General features: G+C 41.4%; 1 protein-coding gene across 3 annotated transcripts in view; it reads left to right on the top strand.

Annotated features, from left to right (window-relative positions):
• Nucleotides 1-15,663, top strand: part of LRMDA (leucine rich melanocyte differentiation associated) — a 1,119,641-nt gene that overhangs the window by 624,512 nt on the left and 479,466 nt on the right. For all 3 annotated transcript variants that reach the window (XM_043476453.1, XM_043476454.1, XM_043476455.1), the window contains one exon: nt 8,239-8,378. In XM_043476453.1, coding sequence (XP_043332388.1) covers nt 8,239-8,378 — 140 coding nt within the window. The remainder of the gene's footprint in view (nt 1-8,238; nt 8,379-15,663) is intronic.

Below are 15,663 nucleotides of genomic sequence, written 5' to 3'. Positions count from 1 at the left end.
TCTGCCCTGGGATATTGTCAAGAAAGCAATATAAGGAAAGGTGCAGTGAGAAGGACTTCCCTAACAGCCCACAGATGAAGCCACAAAGATTGTACAGCAAATGCTAATCCAAAACTCACTTCCTCTTCTCACTCAACACACTTCCTGGCCACTTCTCTGTAGTATTAGTTGATGCATACTGAGACATATAAACTCATTTTAGCACCAGCCTGAGCACAACAATTAAAACCAGGACACACCCACTATGAGAGAATGTCATTTCACATAATGACAATCTGCAGATGAATTAGTGGGTGGTTTTTTTGCTCAATCACTGATTTGTATAGTAACTATTGGAAAGTATTTTTTGGATACCTATGTGTTTAATATACATTGGTTATAGTATTGCTTTTTTCTATTACCACTAGCAGTCAAAGAGATATTGAGCAAGTGTTGATGGCTGACAGATTACCTGGTTAGATTAAATAGGTTAGATTCTACTAAGATTCATGTGAATTTACTAAGCATTATTATCTCTCATTTTTAGAGGATTCATTTTCATAACCTGGTTTAGAATATGTTGAAAATGTGCAGGGATCCATGTTAGAATTCATTAATTCATTCACTTAATTTATTTAAACTAAAAGCAACAGCAACTAAAATAGTTCACCATTTCTCCTACCCTCCACCTCCCTCTTCTGGCAACCACCAGTCTATTCTTTTTATGTATGAGGTTGGTCTTAATGTTATTGTTGTTTTAAATTCCACATATAAGAGAGATCATATAGCATTTGTCTTTCTCTGACTTAGTATAAAAAAGTTCTTGAGGTCCATCCATGTTGTGACATATAGCAAAATTTTATTCTTTTTATGGCTGAATAATCTGTTTTGTGTGTGCATATGTGTGTATCACACTTTCTTTATCCATTCATCCACTGATAGACACTTAGGTTGTTTCCACGTCTCGGCTATTGTAACTAATGCTGCATGCAGTGAGCATGGGACTATACATATCTTTTCAAATTAGTATTTTTGCTTTCTTTGGATCAATATCCAGGAGTGGAATCCTGGATCAAATTCTCGTCTTATTTTTAATTTTTTTTAGGAACATCCATACTGTTTTCCATAGTGGCTACCCCGGTTTACATTCCCATCAGCAGTGTTCAGGGTTCCCTTTTCTTCACATCCTCACCAACAGTCATTGTTTCTTGTCTTTTTGATAGTAACCATTCTAACAGGCATAAGGTGAAATCACATGGTGGTTTTGATTTGCATTTCTCTAATGATCAATGATGTTGAACATCTTTTCATGTACCTGTTGGTCATCTGTATGTCTTCTTTGGAAAAATGTCTATTCAGATCTTCCGTCTATTTTGTAATTGTAATTTTTTTTTTTTTTGCTATTGGGTTGTATGGGTTCTTTATATAGTTTAGATATTAGCTCCTTGTGAAATAGTATTTATAATTATTTTCTCCCATTCAGTGAGTTACCTTTTTATTTTGTTGGTGGATTTCTTTGATATGCAGAATGTTTTTTCATTTTTAAAAGGATAAACTAGACTGGCTGATGGTTTTATTCTCAGTGTGGCTATCACCAGAGATGAACAGGCTTCTTGTTTTTCCTTGGTTCAGTCCTTTCCCTGTTCCAGCATCTCTGGTCTGTGGCAATAATGCTGAGGGACCAATGCTGGAGGTGTGGAAGGGACTGCAGCAGAAGGCAATGTGTAGCTGTAGAGCTGGCCAGTTATATCACTATACTGTTCTAAGTGCTTTATTGCCAGTATACACAAAAAACAACAGTTGACTTTTTCATGATGGAGCATGTCTTCTTTCTCCTCTGGTCTACTGGTACGATCCCAGAGGTTGGTTTACTTACCTTGTGTACTTGAAGTCAAAAATGAAGAAGTCAAAAAATGAAAGACAGGTAAAAGCAGCAGTAACACTATGTGCCATTCTCTGTCTTTTCCGCCACTGACTCTCCTACCTGCTTGTTTGAATACCCAGGCTCTACAACAGCTATGAGGTGCCATGAAGCTACTCTGTGAGACACCTTAGACTTTGGCTCTGTCCATTAGCGTTGCTGCACGATAACCCACTCCAAAAATTAGAGTCTTAGAAAAAAAAAGTATTTTTTTGTTTACAATTCTGCATGTCAGCTATTTGGGCAGGGCTCAACTGGATGGTTCTGCTCATCTTCCTTGGGTCACTCAGGCAGCCACAGTTATTTGGAGGCTCTGCTAGGGCTGAATGATCTGAGATTGCCTTGCTTTTATGTCTGGAGGTTGGTACTGGTTGTTAGTGGAACTCCATGTCTCCAACAGGCTAGCACAGGCCTCTCCACGTGGGAGGGATGCCCCAAGAGCAAAGCTCAACGTGCAACTACTTTTCAAACCCTGTTTGCATCGTACATGTTGCTGCCCCATGGCCAAAGCAAGTCACATATCAAATGTAGAACAAATATGAGGGGGATTCCAGAACCCAAACCAAGTATGCGGCGCATTTCTTCTAGATTCACCAATGCCTCCCTTCCCAACTGCATGCTTCCTTCTTGACCTCTCAACCCGTTGTTCCCTTTCTGTTCGGCCCTCAGCTTTTGGCTCCTGTTCTGGTAGACCTGGTTGTCTCAGGCTACCTCTTCATCTCCTGTTCGTTGCTTATCTCTTCTCTCTTTGGTTTGTTTAGACTAGCACTGTTGTCACTAGCCATGGTGTTGACTTCCTCTCCCCAGCACTCATATTCTCTCTCTCTCTCACTCACCCACTCACCCGTAAGCATGGACAGTCTCAGCCATATCATATCTAAATACCCAGCCCCGAATAAGGGAAGAACTGAAATGTCAGGAAAAGATAGTTAGCCAAATGGTTCTCTCTCACTTGCCTTTGGAGGTGGGTAGAGGAAAGGTGATAAGCTGACTTCATTTTAAATCATGCTTCATTTCATTATTTTCTGATTCTCTGTTGGCTTCAGCACATGCCGGAAGAGATAGCTGTGAACGGTAGTGTGAAGAGGAAGAAGGAATAGTGCTGCGTGTTACACAGCGGGGCTGTGGTTAGGAGACCAGTGAGTGGAGTCAGGAGGCCAGACTGGAGTTCCCATAGCAATTCACTGTGTCATCTTGAAGAAGGGGCTGTATCTTGTCAGAGGCTTCATTTTCTTTACCTGTAAATTGAGTATTATACATCTGAGAGTGTTGTTGAGAGATTGTGCTGGCATAATATATATGGGAAATCAGTTTAACACCCTGAACCTTTACGAGTTCCTTGCACATTTTACTGTTAGCCAAGGCTTTGATGCCTTAAATGAATGATCCCAAATCGAAAGTAACTGAGGTACAGAGTACAACTGGATGACAGCACCTGACGATATTTTACAAAAGCGTAGAAGACTTCTCATTTTTTTTTTTTTTTAAATTCCTCTCTTTGTGGCCCCTAGAGTTGTCATTTTGCAGGACCTAGGTCTGAATATAGACTCTGCCTTTTAGTCACTGTGTGATCTTTGACTGCAAGTTTCCTTAATTGTTATCTGGATGTGATAATCTTTCAGATACCTGTGTGAGTGTGAATCAAACATGTCATGTAGGCTGTTCCGCATTTGAAAATCTTCTATCAGGATAAGCTCTAATTGAAATACCCCCAGGAGTCATAGGTGATGCCCTTTGACCAGGGGTTGAGCACAGAGGGAGAGACATGCCTCTTCTCACCTGGGAAGCAGCTTCAGACCTGTGCAACCCAACATGACACCATGAGATTCCCCTCCTCCCTTGGGCTCCAAACTTTCAAGGCAAGATGTGGCTTTGATCTTGGGCCCTCTGCAGAAAATCTCCCTTGGCAAGCCTAGCCATGACAGCTGGGCTCCGCAATGGCAACTTTCTGTAGACAGCACTGAAAAAAATCTAAATGGCAAGTACTCTGGAGAAGACTTGATGAGGGAAACCAGGTGTGTGCTGAGAATCCAGCTGGAGAGAGTTGAAACTGTGCCAGATAGCTTCACATTTTACAAAGGAGAGAAAAAAAAAATCACTAAGTGTCTTCACTGAGGTAGTATTGGTTAGCTGGAGACACCAAGTTCCCTCAGCTGATTGTCTCCGGTTAATTTTCTCTGCAACTTGACAGAAAGGAATGTGACAAGTTCCATCTCCAAGTGCACAGTCAGGCAAGACAAGGCTGTGCTCATCCTTATTGACCCAGGAGATGAAGAAACCAATGGAAACTTCTCATGTTTCAGTCTCCACTGGTGGTGTCAACATAGTGATGTTGTTTTTGTCCAGAGCATCCATGGCGTAGGTGCTAGTGATTCCTCACCAGTGCAGATTTTGGGGGACCACCTTGCCCAGCCCAAATGTTTACTTAGCAGGTAGTTGGAAAGCTTAGGAAGAAGAACTTGCTTCTGCTACACAAAATATCCTAAAGGAGGCAGACTTTGAGACTCCAGTGAATCCTGTTGGATTCACTGGCACAGAATGACTGAAGCTTCTTGAAGCCTGCATACCTTTTGCCCAAGAAATTCCCATGATCAAGACATTTAAATGAGTTTCCATTTCCACAGCCTCCTGCTAAGAGGCAGATCCATACTTTGTGAAGTGTGATGCTTACATAATTTGAAGAGGCTCTCTTAAAGGCAAAGACTGTATAATTACAAACACAAAATTAGGTATGGAGATGAATGTGTATTTGGAATAAAAAAATGTGTCGAAGCATATTAAACATTTTTAAGTTGACAGATACTATACATTGAAATATTTAGAAAACAATCTCTTTTATACTATGTATGAGAATTTTTTCATTTTTTTCTGCAAATTCCCTTATAACTTCATTATTTAATTAAGTTTTACAGGTGGCTCAGATAGTTAAGAATCCACCTGCAGTGTGGGAGACCTGGGTTTGATCCCTGGGTTGGGAAGATCCTCTGGAGGAGGACATGGAAACCCACTCCAGTATTCTTGCCTGGAGAATCCCAATGGACAGAGGAGCCTGGCAGACTAAAGTCCATAGGGTCGCAAAAAGTCAGACACGACTGAGTGACCAAGCATACGCACACATACAGAAGAGATAATTGCGTCTAATTGAAAAGTGACTTTTATTTTTATTATTTAGGGATGTTCCTTTCATCTTCACTCTTCATTATTGGTAATTTCACTAAATTATTGGTAAACATTTTAGAATAAATCAACTTTGGGAAAACAAGTATCTTTCATCTATGAGTTAAAAGATTTCAAGATGTTTCCAGTTAGTTGTGTTTGTGTGGTGCATACACACTCAACAACTTAACAGTAAATATTCTGTAAATTGATAAAGCTCATTAACCATTTTATTATCATTTTTATGTTGGTCTCTGTGTGTGTATCAGCATGGTGGGTAGCAGGAATATCACGCCACATGCCTACTGACACAGAAACAATTGCAAACCACAGAAATAAACCCAACTGAATCCTAATTCAGTGTCACTCCATTGCCAGTTCATCTGAGGTTCCAAGAGTTCCCACAGCCACTCTCGCATCACCCAACTCAGGCAGAAATGTGACAGAAGTCCTATCAGAGCAGGGAAGTACTCTTAACTGACTGACTGTGGTTCAAATACCCTACTTTTGCAAGTTTTGCAAAAATAAGTGACCATGTGACTGTTACCAGGGCCTTTGCCAGGGTCCTGGGAGAGACCTATGTAAGCACGCAGCATTCTTGCACAAGCTTATTAGCTCTGTGATACGTTCATGTATGAAGATTTACTTGTCTTAGACTGGGCCTGCCTCCCTGGTAGTTCAGTTGGTAAAGAATCTGCCTGCAGCACAGGAGACTCAGGTTTGATTCCTGGGTTGGGAAGATCCCCTGGAGAAGGAATGTCAACCCACTCCAGTATTTTTGCCTGGAGAATCCATGGACAGAGGACCCTGACAGGCTATTGTCCATGGGGTCGCAAGAGTCGGACACGACTTAGCGACTAAACCACCACCACCACCATTTCCCTGGATGGTAGAATGCAAGCCTTCCCATCACTAATACCAAATGTTGAGGAATGACTGGGACGTCAAGCCAACTCTGTTGTCTAGTGTTTCTCTAACTTGAAGATCTTGCCAGTGGTGAGTTCCATTTCTTCACATTCTCACCTTTGTGCAGTAGATGAAAAAGAGATGAAAGTTTAAGTAATTTGTCTCCAAGAGAGAAATAGGTTTGATCTGGACTTTGCTGTCCATAGTAGAAAGGGCTTCCCATGGATTCTTCAGGGCCATTGTCCACAGAAATACTTTGAATCGCTTCAGAGCAACACATCAGTGCCATTTTGGCAGCCCACTCTCTTGGCGTTTTACAGAAATACAGTGCTGGCCAGTAAGAATGATCAGCTCGTCTGGTTGCCCCCTTGAGCTAGGACCTGGCTTGAGGCTTCTGGAAAGCCTAATGGATATGAGTCCTGTTGTTCTTTGGCACATCCAATGGGTACCATATGTGGGCAAGAAGGTTGGAGAGAACCCTGAAGGGGAGAAACCAGGACTTGGGCTGAGGTGTATGCAGGTCCAAGTCAAGGCATGGAGTATCCTCCCTGAGTGATGCTGCTGGCCCTGGCCCATCCTGAGTTCTGGACTAAGACTGAGAAATTTTTGAGGAAGGCACTTCAAAGCACAGGAGTCTCTGAGATGCTTTTGCCTGGGTCAAAGGGCAGCACTCGTAGGGTAGAGTACTGGCAAGATTCCTTGTTTTTCCTTTTCTTTGTTTAATATAATGCCTGTGAAACATCCAAAGATAGAACTTGCTGGAAAAGGCAAGTTTTTCCTGAAATTGTTAATTGTCATTTTAATTAGTTTTATTTAGATAATTTTCTTAAAGAGTGTGGTGACTGAACTTTAAGAAGTATTAAGCATGTTTTGTCTTGAGTGATGAAATACGTTAAGGTTTTGACTCCTGGTCACTTGCCCTCTGTATTTCAAGCTTACCTCCTTGGTGGGACCTTCTCACTCATCTTCTCCATATGCTTCTAATCTATCATCCTCATTCCAGTGATCCTTTGTGGTCATTCCTCGATATAATTTATTGAAGATTTGAAAGATCAATTACTTGATTGTACAGTGTCCTGTCTTTGTTTAGGAAATGAGGATGATGTTGGCCAGTAGAAACCCACAGTCTAGGAGGACACTCAGACCCTCTTTAACTAGTTTTCCCCTCTCTTGCTTGTGAACTTTCCCTTTCATTGTATTGGTCTTGCTCCCTACCAATCTAGTGCTTGTTCTTCCATATGATCTTTACATAGCTTATGTAGGAATAGTTCTTGAAGGTACTTCGTTTAGAGATTGTAAAGTTGAAGGAAGATATGTAAGCCTCAACCATCTGAAAGGCCATCACATGGGAAAGAGGAATTACTTATTCTTTGTGACCTCCCCAACTAGCTAAATTGAGTCCCTGTGTGGGAATTCAATCTCTGGGGAAATAAAAACTCTCTCTTATGGTTGTTAGAGACAGTTTAAACTTCATTGTGGTGATCCTCTGGCAGATACATTAGGGACTGGATTCAGATGTTGGTTGGATTTGGAGTTCAATTGACAAACTGAAGTATGAGAAAATTGGGATAACACCCCCACAATTAGGTAGCATCCTCACAGAGTAAGGGCAGCTTTTTATTTCATTTGACCTTCTTTTCCTGGAAATGGTACCCTGACTCTCCGATTCTTACAAGTGGCATCTACCATCATGTATTTAGCCCCTGTATGCTCTACCATCATTTCCTGGTAAGGGCCCCATTCTGTCTGCTGATTTAATATTAGCTAACTCTTTTCATTGGTAGGATCCTGGTATTCAAGGCCTCTATTCATGGCCTACACCTGTTCTGTTTGTCTTTTCTTCTTAGCTTTGTACTCCTTTTCACCCCATGTAATGTCTTATTGCCACCAGTGAGGCCACTGAGAAATGCTTAGCTCCACAACAGGCTCTCAGATCATAGAGGAGGCCAATCCCAGTTTGTATCCATGCTATTCCCATGTTTTAATGATGGACTACCCCCAAAGGAGAAACAATATATTTCTGATGAGACCTTTGGAAGTAATTTCTTGCTTTCATTAAAAGTTGAGCCGTGTCACCAGTGGGAGTGAAAAATTAACCGTGTCAGACACCCACAGCAAGTTGATTTCAACCCCTACCCATGTCATGTCCTGGGAGCAGATGGGGTTCATCAGCTGCTAGGCTGTGCCTGTCAGTTATGGTCTGTGCCTGTCAGTGAGGTCTGTGTACCTTGCTACGTCTTCTGTCTTTCTGGGCCAAGATCCTTAACCTGTGTCACATCACTGACTTGGAGTATCTGCTTGATCACCTGGCAGAAGTTACACCAGCTCTGGAGTACCTCAGCCTCCTGGGGAATGTGGCATGTCCCAATGAGCTCGTCAGCCTGGAAAAGGATGAGGAAGACTACAAGAGATATAGGTGAGTATCTAGGGGTTTGAGCATGGTATGAAAAGAGAAAAATGACATTTTTGGAGAGATAATATTATCCTCTGAGGTGCATAATAGATGCCTGGTAAGCATCAGTGGTCCCTTCATGCTATATTAAACTTTACTCCATTGGGTACCCTATAGTCAGAGTCTCCCTTCATTGAGGGTAACAAGAGCCAAGAAACATGAAAAGATGTTGAGTGATCTAGCCCAGGGGTTAACCAACTTGTCTGTAAAGGGCTGGATATTAAATATTGTATGCTTTGAAAGTCATATGACCTCTGTTGCAACTATTCAACTCTTCTATTATAGTGCATAAGTAGTAATGAACAATTTGTAAATGAATGGGTAATGCCATGTTCCAATAAAACTTTATTTACAAAAACATGCAGCAGGCCAAATTAGACCCATGGGCTGTATTTTGCTGACCCCTGCTCTGTGTTGTAAGATCTTCCTGTCTGCTTCAGTGTCACATCTTGGAGAAAGAGGCCTTCCCATGAAAGTTTAGGGAGCTTATATACAGTCTCAAGAGAAAGTTCCATAAGACCCATGACTGGTCTTTGATGGACTCCAAAGTGAAAATGCTATTCTTTCTTTTCTCTACTTCTAAACTATCAGCTTTGAAATACCTAATCTAAAATCCTCTTTAGGGAGTCTTTTTTGATCTTACCTATTTTACTAAACTCATTTTATTTTTGCTCTTCATTTTAAATTTTGTATGCACTCATTCTTGATTATTTTCTAAATGTTTTGAATGATGTCTTCATACATATAGCTTATTTTCAGTTATAATATAAGCTCTCACTAGCACCCCACCTGAATCAATGTATGAGGAGGGAGGGAAGAAGAAAGTAGGAAGGAAAGAAATATAAGGCAGGGAGGACTCAGTTCAGTTCAGTTCAGTCACTCAGTCATGTCTGACTCTTTGCAACCCCATGGACTGCAGCACGCCAGGCCTCCCTGTCCATCACCAACTCCCAGAGTTTACTCAAACTCATGTCCATTGTGTCAGTGATGCCATCCAACCATCTTATCCTCTGTCGTCCCCTTCTCCTCCCACCTTCAATCTTTCCCAGCATCAGGGTATTTTCTAATGAGTCAATTCTTCGCATCAGGTGGCCAAAGTATTGGAGTTTCAACTTCAACATCAGTCCTCCCAATGAACACTTAGGACTGATTTCTTTAGGATGGACTGGTTTGATCTCCTTGCAGTCCAAGGGACTCTCAAGATCTTCTCCAACACCACAGTTCAAAAGCATCAATTCTTCAGTGCTCAGCTTTCTTTATAGTCCAACTCTCACAGTCATACATGACTACTGGAAAAACCACAGCCTTGACTACATGAACCTTTGTTGGCAAAGTAATGTCTCTGCTTTTTAATATGTTGTCTAGGTTGGTCACAGCTTTCCTTCCAAGGAGGAAGTATCTTTTAATTTCATGGCTGCAGTCACAATCTGCAGTGATTTTGGAGCCTAAGTAAATAAAGTCTCACTGTTTACATTGTTTCGCTGTCTATTTGCCATGAAGTGATGGGACCAGATGCCATGATCTTAGTTTTGTGAATGTTGAGCTTTAAGCCAACTTGTTCACTCTTCTCTTTCACTTTAATCAAGAGACTCTTTAGTTCCTCTTCACTTTCTGCCATAAGGGTAGTGTCATCTGCATATCTGAGGTTATGGATATTTCTCCCCTGGCAATCTTGATTCCAGCTTGTGCTTCATTAAACCCAGCATTCCACATGATGTACTGTGCATATACATTAAATAAACAGGGTGACAATATACAGCCTTGACATACTCCTTTCCTAATTTGAAACCAGTCTTTTGTTTCATGTACAGTTCTAACTGTTACCTCTTGACCTGCATGCAGATTTCTCAGGAGGCAGATCAGGTGGTCTGGTATTCCCATCTCTTGAAGAATTTTCCAGTTTGTTGTAATCTATACCGTCAAAGGCTTTGGCGTAGTCATGCAGAAGTAGATGTTTTTCTGAAACTCTCTTGCTTTTTCGATGATCCAACCTATGTTGGCAATTTGATCTCTGATTCCTCTGCCTTTTCTAAATCTAGCTTGAACATCTGGAAGTTCACAGTTCACATATTGTTGAAGCCTGACTTGGAGAATTTTGAGCATTACTTTGCTAGCATGTGAGATGAGTACAATTGTGCAGTAGTTTGAGCATTCTTTGGCATTGCCTTTCTTTGAGATTGGAATGAAAACTGACCTTTTCCAGTCCTGTGGCCACTGCTGAGTTTTCTAAATTTGCTGGCATATTGAGTGCAGCACTTTCATAGCATCATCTTTTAGGATTTGAAACAACTCAGCTGGAATTCCATCAGCTCCACTAGCTCTGTTCGTAGTGATGCTTCCTAAGGCCCACTTGACTTCACATTCCAGGATGTCTGGCTCTAGGTGAGTGATCACACCATCATGGTTATCTGGGTCATGAAGATCTTTTTTGTATAGTTCTTCTGTGTATTCTTGCCACTTCTGTCCTTTATTGTGCCCATCTTTGCATGAAATGTTCCCTTGGTATCTCTAATTTCCTTGAAGAGATCTCTAGTCTTTCCCATTCTATTGTTTTCCTCTATTTCTTTGCACTGATCACTGAGGAAGGCTTTCTTATCTCTCCTTGCTGTTCTTTGGAACTCTGCATTCAAATGGGTATATTTTACCTTTTCTCCTGTGCCTTTAGCTTCTCTTCTTTTCTCAGCTATTTATACTGCCTCCTCAGACAACTATTTTGCCTTTTTTCATTTCTTTTTCTTGGGGATGGTTTTGATCACTGCCTCTTGTACAATGTCATGAACGTCTGTCCATAGTTCTTCAGGAACTCTTATCAGATCTAATCCCTTGACTCTATTTCTCACTTCCACTGTATAAACATAAGGGATTTGATTTAGGTCATACCTGAGTGGTCTAGTAGTTTTCCCTATTTTCTTCAATTTAAGTCTGAATTTGGCAATAAGGAGTTCATACTCTGAGCCACAGTGAACTCCCAGTCTTGTTTTTGCTGACTGCATAGAGCTTCTCCATCTTTGGCTACAAAGAATATAATCAATATAATCAATCTGATTTTGGTATTGACTATCTGTTTAGTAGGAAGGACTACTAGAAAGTAAATTTTGGAAGATTGGAGAGAGAGAGGATAATCGTTTGAGAGGAACTGGTCCTGCTGGGGTTCAGATTTTTAAATCTGTGGTGATGAAGGAGTGTAGTTAAGGACATGCATTTTGTATAAAGGCAAAGCTGTAAGAAATAGTGAAATCTCTTGAAAATTATATATTTAAAAAGAAACATACATGTTAGTAAGGGTACAGAAGAAATTCAGTTGTACTTTATTGGGAAAAATTTTGAAGTAATCTTAGACTATTTTTAAGCCATCTTAAAATAAAATTTTATGCCTATGTTAAAAGAACTGTAATAAATCAATTTTTCTCATGAAGACTTTTATTTGGGATGTGATAGTGTTGATCTGAATGTGATTTCTCTTAGGAGAAATATGGTTAATATCCAACAAATGAATAATTAAAATTTACAAATCAGTCTTCTAAGTTAATCACTTAGAACTTAATTTTCTTCTTTAACAGTTACTCTCATCAACTTTGGCACCTTTAACAGGTGATTTCATGTATGAAGAGGTTGTTTTAAAACATTTTATCTTCTGGCAGCAACTTATTATAAAATATATTAGAAAGGTCAGGTGGTGGAAGAAAGTTCTCTCAGGTATCACGTTTAGTAAACCAAGCATTGTTTGGGAAATTCTTATTTGTTTTCTGAGTTTTTTCTTCAAATTTCTGGTTTTATTTCTTCAAAATCACCTAATAAATTGTGTATGTGTACATATACATGCATATGTGTGTATGTGTGTACATGCACACATTCACACACAGGTTCATTCATTTACCCATTCATGAAGTTGTATGTGAGTTGAACTGTAGGCACTTTTTTTTAGAATGAGAGCAACAGACTGAAGACCCTGATGCTGGGAAAGATTGAAGGCAGGAGAAGGGGACTACAGAGGATGAGATGGTTGGATGGTATCACCGACTCAATGAACATGAGCTTGGATAAACTCTGGAAGGTGTTGATGGACAGGGAGGCCTGGTGTGCTGCGGTTTATGGGGTCGCAAATGGTTGGACATGACTGAGCGACTGAACTGAACTGAACAGACTGAGGAAAATCTCCCACTCTACTTTATTCAGTCTCAAAGAAAGGTTTATAAGGGTGTAAAAGAAAAATAAAAGCTAATACTATTTTTTACTGTTGTTATTGTAACTAGTCTCATTGGAAAAAATACTCAGACCTGTGGTATAAGGAGCCAGATCAAAAGATCTGATATGGAGTCTAGTTTTGCTGGTGGGACTTTTAAAATGGGGAGGACAGTTTCGATCAGTGACCCTTAACCAAGTCTATACTTGTGTTTCATCCAAGGTGTTTTGATTCATTTAATGCCAAATGCAACAAAATGGACAATAGGTGACATTGATGCTTAATTAAGAACTACTGGACTAAAGAGTATTTAAAGTCTTTGTTGGCTCTGCTGTTCTGCGACACTGTCCTCCCAGGCAGTGACAGATCCTCTTTTACCACTCACACCATTTTATATATTCCTTCTTACACATTTCTCTTACTACTTCATACATATCAACATCCAGAGAATGGCTTCCTGAAAGTCAGGACTGCATCTTCTTGCCCTTTGAAGCCTTATCAATACCAAAAGTAGTGCTGGTTGTGGAATAGGGGCTTGGTATCTATCTAGAGGAGGTAGCCTGAAATCACCCTTCCCTCTGACGAACTGAATACTTGTAGAGAAATGTGGGGCTCTTTGGGTACCTTGGGTGCCCACTGCCTATTTGGAACTAGATCCACTTGGATATCAACAAAGGCAGTTATAAAGCAAGTATCGATCCTTCAGAATCCACCCAAGTGTTGGTTGTTTGGTCATGATTCTTTAGGAAAGATTGGATTCTAGAAGAGTGATCCTTCTCCTGGGCATGCCTGGATACCCTTCAATCACACCCTCCTCATTTCTGATCTGTTACCCCAGAAGCCATTGAGGGCTGGGGTAGGGAAGGCTGTGTGTTACTGCACATATGTCAAGATTGCCATGAGGAACTGGATTCTAGGGGCCACATGTGGCTGGAATCACATCTGGTCAGAATTACCTTAGAAAATCCACAACACTGGCAAGATGCTCACCCTCTGAGACAAACGGGAACTAAGAACAGTGGAAGGAGGATTCAGTGTGGGCCCACGCAGTGACATACTGACTGCATGAGCAGACTTATAGGCCTATTCTATGGAAATTCTAATTTTTTAATTCATTTTACTTATTTTTAATTTCTGGTTTAACAAGCATCATCACCCTTGCATTTGGATGAGGTGAATGGGTGGATGAGGCATTTCTGTTCTGTGGTCTGTAAAAAGCCCTCCTTTATTCATCCTGGAGCTTATGCATTATTTGTCCCTGAGAAATTTTAGAGTTTCACAACAAGACTTCCGAATGCCAAGTTCCTGTGGCATTTGAGTTTCCACAAAGCAATGTAGCCACCTTTTGTTTCCTTTTGGTAAAATATTTTCCTGGCCCTTCATCCACAAAGCGTGAGGTCGGCCTTCCTTCAGGCTGTTACTGAGAGCCTAATAGTAGGGCCTCTATGCAAATTTATGAGACATTTTCACTATAAAATTGCTGAAAAAATGAATGATATTTCTACAGTTTACTGTTTTTCACTTTAAGTACATTTTCTGACAATATGTCTTCTATTAATCATTTAAGCAGTAGTAGGAAACTTAAAAGAGTGTATTCAGAAGCAAGAACCCATGGTTCATTTAGTGCTGTCTAAAAAAAATTCTTATTGATTGGCATCCTCTGTGGTTATGTGATGTAATATTTATAATATGTCACCCAGCCATACATCAAAACAAGTATGTCTCTTGTTTCATTTCCATGAGAGATGTTGATTTCAGAGAGGTCAGCCCAGTTTTAGGTCACGTTGTGGCCAACCACTGGACCAGAAATGGGAAGTGACCAGATTTATGGAGCTATTGGAAATGACCCCAGAGCTGCTTCAGTTTCTGTGGATTCTTTCCTCCCCTCCCCCTACATCACCCCTTTTCCTTCCTCACTTACCCCCTGCGTGCCCAGCTGGATTTTCTTGGCACACGTCCACACAGTAAAACGGCCTCATTAAATCTGTATGTGAGCATGAACATACTACCAGGTTGTTCAGGTGCCCTGGTCCTGCTGGGACAGGAGCAAAGCCGAGCCTGGGGCTTCTTTATGCCATTCGTCATAGCTCATGGCCGAAATATGCCCACTGCCATGTTATTACAGGCGCTGAAACCTGCTCCGGCTCTGCTGTGTGCACGCACTGGGCTGCTTTTTGGAGTGAGTGTTGAATGGAGGTTCATGTTGAGTGGAGGTGCTGGACCTGAAGGTGCCACAGCCTTCAGGATTGGGGCAGGAAGAGAGTGAGGCAGCCGAGTGAGCTGGGGGACCACCATCATCCTGAGGATCCCCTTGGGGCCTCCCATGGACTTGAATACTGGCCAGACAATGAATCAGGTATGGGGCGCTTAGATGCCCAGTATGGTCTATTTCTTGTCTTCCTTTGTCAGTCTTTTCTCTTGCTAAGGAAAGATGATGGAATTCAGGTCGAGGTACACAAGTGCTAGACCTCATGCATCAAACAAGGCCATTGGTCTCTTGGGCTCTGAGCACTACTTCACTAAATCCTTCTGTCACTAAATCCTTTCTTGTCTCCTGCCATTCCAATCTCTGGTGGGTCTCTCCTTCCTCCCTCCTCCTCAGTAGGCACCTCTGTATTCCTTACAACTTGAAATTATTTAAAACATGACGCCCTTTCTTTGTTCCCTCCCAGGGAGCAGCCCTGCGCCTGCCCAGTGTCTGTCACACTCAGCCAAGGGGCAGGAGGGAGGGACCGGCCATCCACTGCTGGCCGTCCTGGGCTTCCACCATTTCCCAGCCGTGGAGGAGCCGTAAAACTTGTGGCTTACATAACCCAGTGAGCATTCTCCAGCTAATCTGCAATCTGGGCTTTGAAGATCACAGGAAAGCAAAGGTCACGACCTAGAGATCAAAGTGACAGAAACCCACAGAGTAATTGCTGGTTCCCCTCTGTAGAGGGCCTTGGTCTGTCCTGTGGGTGTATTATTTGCACTGAGACTTCAAACGTGCTGCCGGTGAACTGTGAGGGAAATCAGCTGGCCTTGGCTGGTTGTCAGGCGTTCATTAATGCTGTAGGTGAGCTCACC

Source organism: Cervus canadensis, chromosome 8 (genome assembly GCF_019320065.1).
Source record: "Cervus canadensis isolate Bull #8, Minnesota chromosome 8, ASM1932006v1, whole genome shotgun sequence".
Classification (NCBI taxonomy): Eukaryota; Metazoa; Chordata; class Mammalia; order Artiodactyla; family Cervidae; genus Cervus; species Cervus canadensis.
The sequence above is the reverse complement of the archived record's forward strand: the minus strand, read 5'-3'. Positions and strand labels throughout refer to the sequence as shown.